At 40.1% G+C, this 4,848-nt stretch overlaps 1 protein-coding gene across 2 annotated transcripts in view; it reads right to left on the bottom strand.

Annotated features, from left to right (window-relative positions):
• The window catches only part of NNT (nicotinamide nucleotide transhydrogenase), a 93,100-nt gene that overhangs the window by 83,836 nt on the left and 4,416 nt on the right, over positions 1 to 4,848 (bottom strand). For both annotated transcript variants that reach the window (XM_017533178.2, XM_017533179.1), the window contains exon 2: positions 3,314 to 3,517. In XM_017533178.2, coding sequence (XP_017388667.1) covers positions 3,314 to 3,464 — 151 coding nt within the window. In that variant the 5' untranslated portion in view covers positions 3,465 to 3,517. The remainder of the gene's footprint in view (positions 1 to 3,313; positions 3,518 to 4,848) is intronic.

Genomic DNA, 4,848 nt, shown 5'->3' with positions numbered 1-4,848 from the left:
ATCTCGGCTCACCGCAACCTCCGCCTCCTGGGTTCGAGCAATTCTCCTGCCTCAGCCTCTCGAGTAGCTGGGACTACAGCTGCACGCCACCATGCCCAGCTAATTTTTGTATTGTTAGTAGAGACAAGGTTTCACCTTGTTGACCAGGATGGTCTCGATCTCTTGACCTCGTGATCCACCCGCCTCGGCCTCCCAAAGTGCTGGGATCATAGGCGTTAGCCTATATCCTAAGACTGTATACACTCAGCCACTTAGACGAGAGATCAGCAACTGTGTCAAAGATAATCATCTACAGGGCAGACGAGGAAAACCAGCAGCCGCAGCTTATGAGATAATTTAGACAGGAACTCTGTCCAAGGACACTCTATGTTGGCCAGTGACTACTCAAACCACTGGGTTCTCTCTCAAGGACTTTGAATGGGAGACCCACAGAAGGGACAAGGAGAATAGATCAGTGCAAATGTTATTTGTAAGCACAGCTATGAGGTAATCAAAGGGAAGTCAACGTAACAGCAGCAGCAACATCAGTAGTAGATATTTAAAGAGAGAAGCTGGGTCACAACCATGAAATCTACAAATAACGTTCCACTTATCCAAGGAGTAGATGGGGGTTTCTGGGCTCTCTTACTTGCCAAGAATCCACACAGTAAACCCTCATCACAAAATATAATCTGGTGTGATTCTGTTCCTTGCAACCCAAAAAAGCTTATATAGTACAATGCTATATTTAGATATGGTCCAGACCATCTTTAACTACAGGACATCAGTTTCTCCTGAGGTTTTACTTAACATGCGAGCATAAACATCTTTTAATAAAGAGTATCTGTTTCTATATAAGGTTTATTAAAGCTTAGGAAATCCATTTTTACAATCTAAGATCTGAATATTTATAATTTTAAAATGAATGAAATTATCCTACAGAGTAACTTATTAAGTAAGACTTTAGAGAGATTAATTCAGACCTAAATTTGAACACTGTCTTAGATTCCACACTATTTATATAGTAATAATTTATAGTACACAAAAGGCAAATAATACTGAATCTTACTCCTTACTTGAAGGAAAGGGAGGAAAATAATAGAAAGCTGGCCAATATTTAGATTGACATATAAAGCTAAATCACATATACTTATCTCATGTTCACTTATCTGACAATCTTGAGTTGTCAGGCTCTATATGCCAAAAGCAAGAAAGCTACCAAAGATGACTGATGTCATGTCAAAACGATTTAGAAGCCAATGTGAAAGGGCTTGCACTGACCAAATATGAGATAATTTGAGCACATATAAGGGACAGAGAAACTGGCTAAACAATACCAAGAGGATTCAATCAGCCAAACCTATAATGTAAATTCTAAAGAGCAACAATGAAATTATTCAGTATATTAAAAGGAAGAAGGAAGAGGTGAACTTATAGATAAAAAGAGACAAAAGAGATATAGCAAATATATTATGTGGCCCCTGTTTGGATCACTCTTGGACCAATCCAACTGTAAAGAAAAAGAGGACAGACAGACAGGCAGAAGGAAGGAAGACAGGAAGGAAGGCAGGAAGGCAGGCAGGCAGGAAGGCAGGAAGGCAGGAAGGTAGGCAGGGAGGCAGGAAGGAAGGAAGGCAGGAAGAAAGGAAGGCAGGAAGGCAGGCAGGCAGGAAGGCAGGCAGGCAGGAAGGCAGGAAGGTGGGAAGGTAGGCAGGGAAGCAGGAAGGCAGGGAGGCAGGAAGGAAGGAAGGCAGGAGGTAGGCAGGGAGGGAGGAAAAGAAAGAGGGAGGGATAGAGGAAGGGAAAAACAGTTGAAAAAATATGAATACTGACTAACTGGAATTACTATACTTTTCAATATGGTAATGAACTTATAGTTACATTAAGGAAAAAACAGCCTCCTTATCTCAGAGATAAAAAATAATTAGGAAATATTCAAGAACCAGTGAGATCTTGATGTCCAAGGATTTACTCACAAGGACAATTTTCATGTCTTCAACACAGTTATTTACCTTTATTTTATACACAATTTTAATACACAGGATAATCTGGCTTTCCAGAGCAGTTTAAAAGAAAGCATCTGAAGATAAAGTTGGAAGCTCGTAGGGACAGGGATACCCTGCCAATTGTGACTTGTCATCTGAGTACAAGAAAAGAGGCTATAAAATCTATTTTATAGATTTTATATCTTATATCTACGTTGTGAGACATAAGATCTCACAACACCTAGCAGTTAAGGGGTCCTTAATGAATAGACAAATAGTCCTACAAACTTAAAAAAAACAAAAGAGGCATTATTCTGTGTCATAAAGGTTGCCCCTCAAATATCCATCCTGTTCCTCCACCTTAGTAAGAAAATGTTATTTTTAGCTGGGTATGTTGCCATCTAGAATAAAAGATAAAACATCTGAGTGTCCCTCACAGCTATAAACAGCTACATATCTGAGCTCTGCACAGTGAGGTGACGTGATAGAAGTACTGGGATGGTCTCTGGCCAAGACTAATGAGAGTTGACTTGGTTTAGAAGGGCTCCATTTAGCCTCTCCTCCTCTTGGCCGGTACTCCAGAACAGAAGCAAGGAGACGTCCTATCAGGGAAGGCCTTGCAGGCCACTGGAAGGCTTCACATCTTCTTCTATAAGGACTAGGAAACAAGTGGCAAATTTTGAGTTGAGGAGTAACATGATTGTACATTTTAAAAAGATAATTCTCACTGTCTTGTGCAGAACAGACTGTAGGGGGCAGAGGTAAAAAGCACAGGGACCATTTAGGAGGCTGGTACATCAATCCAGATGACAGATGATGATGGCTTGGACCAAGATGATAAATGTAGCAATGGCAAGAAGAGGACAGATTATAGATACAAGGAGAGCTGACCTATACCTACTAGGAGAGTAGAATGACTGCAGGGTTTCTCACCTGAGCAACTGCAATCAAACTGCTACTTACTAAATTGTAGACCAATTAATATACTTAATTCCTAATTCCTGAGCATAGATGAGGTGTATATGGTACAATTCTCCAATACTAACAAGGAATTAGAAAGGACTTCTAGGAAAAATGGTTACTATGAGCAATAGGTTCCAGGGACAACTCAACTGGTTTATCTTTTTTGTTTGTTTTTTTCTATTACCTTGTCTTCTCTGTTAGCACTGTGAATCAGGAACCTCTATAGTACATGGAAAATATGACAGCACTTACTTGTTTTTTATTTATAATGATCACTCACAAGCATCAGACCATAAAACTACATGGCTTTTCCTTTTATCTATTATCAGACCTATTAGTTCCTATGACTTAAGGTTTCATTTACATTCACTGAAGTGAGACTTTACCTTGTTTTACAGGGGCTTTACACCGCAGGGTTTGGTGAGTATGAAATGTTCGTAAAAAATTCTTCTTCCCACGTAGACCCTTACAGGACCCCAAATTGCTAAGTAAAGGACACGAGCAGCCAGTCACCACTGTTTTCAGTAGGTTTGCCATGTTGATATGCGTTCCCAATTTTCAGACTCCCCAATTTCCTTGAAGGCAAATCACTAAGAAAAAAGAAAATAGGATGTTTTACATGCCAAGGAAAAAAAAACTCTTTGTCTTTTAAACATGAAAAACATTAAAAAACACTAATCTAAAGAGCTGGAAATATAAGTTATATGTAAACATCTACAAATAATTTATTTGCCAAGTTCTTTACTTACAGAAGATGCTCAAAATTCACTTCCAGTTCAGGCATTTAAAACTTTTAATCCATTTTTCCACTAAAATTGGAGTTCTAAACTCACTATTCAATTCCAAGCCTAGGTCATATAATCTATTTGATCCTTAAGGGGATCAAGTAGCTGGAAAGGTTAAATACACACACACATATTGCTACAGAATCAAGTCATATCTGAGATGAAGGTTATCTTCTAAGTCAGCATGTCCAGCAAAAAGTGCAAGTAACTCAGTTATCTTTGAATTTCCCTTAAATTACCTAAAATACTGTACAGTACAATGGTGACTTACATTTAGCCACCAGGTCATACCAAACACACTGACATCCTATTCACTGCAGCAGGATGCTTATCCACTGAGCCCTCTGAACTGAAGCTGACTGAGTGAACACAAGATTCATGTTTGCCAGGTGCACCTCTCAAGAAAATTAAAATACATGATATGTGACTCTAAAAAAAAAAAAGAAAGAAAAATGCCATAGTATCTTTATCACATAGGCTTGTGCTTGCAGATGTGGCCATAACTATGAATTCTTTGGTCAGTGGTCTTCACAGATGGCCACTTTTTGCCAGTTCTAACCAGGCTGGGTAAAGTGTCTGGGCTTTGCTGTAACTAAGGCTTCAGCAACTACTTCCGCCACATTCCTCGACAGATCTCAACAGATTCCCAGCAATGCATGAAAGGCACTCCCACTGTCCCCACAATTCCCAAAGGTCCTCCATACCTTTCTCTTCTATCTTTCAAAAATGGAAAGAAGCTGAGAAGTTAGAATTTTATCAGCCAAACTCAGCTAACACTGCTAACTATGCCTGTAAGTTCTAGTGCATCATGTGAACCCTCACAGGACGGAGCACCTGATCCTAGTGGGCTCTGTAAGCGATTTTCCAGACTCCAGAAGGAGAAGGACTTAGCTCGTTTTTAATTTTAGAACTGCTGCCACTGGCCAGGAGTGGTTGCCTGTAATCAAGGCAGGTGGATTGCCTGAGCTCAGGAGTTCAAAGACCAGCCTGGGCAACATAGTGAAACTCTGTCTCTGCTAAAAATGCAAAAAATTAGCCAGGCATGGTGGTGTGTACCTGTAGTCCCAGCTACTCAGGAGGCTGAGGCATGAGAATCGCTTGAACTCGGGAGGCAAATTTTGCAGTAAGCCGAGATC

This window comes from Cebus imitator, unplaced genomic scaffold (assembly GCF_001604975.1).
Source record: "Cebus imitator isolate Cc_AM_T3 unplaced genomic scaffold, Cebus_imitator-1.0 Scaffold80, whole genome shotgun sequence".
NCBI classification, from domain to species: Eukaryota; Metazoa; Chordata; class Mammalia; order Primates; family Cebidae; genus Cebus; species Cebus imitator.
The sequence above is the reverse complement of the archived record's forward strand: the minus strand, read 5'-3'. Positions and strand labels throughout refer to the sequence as shown.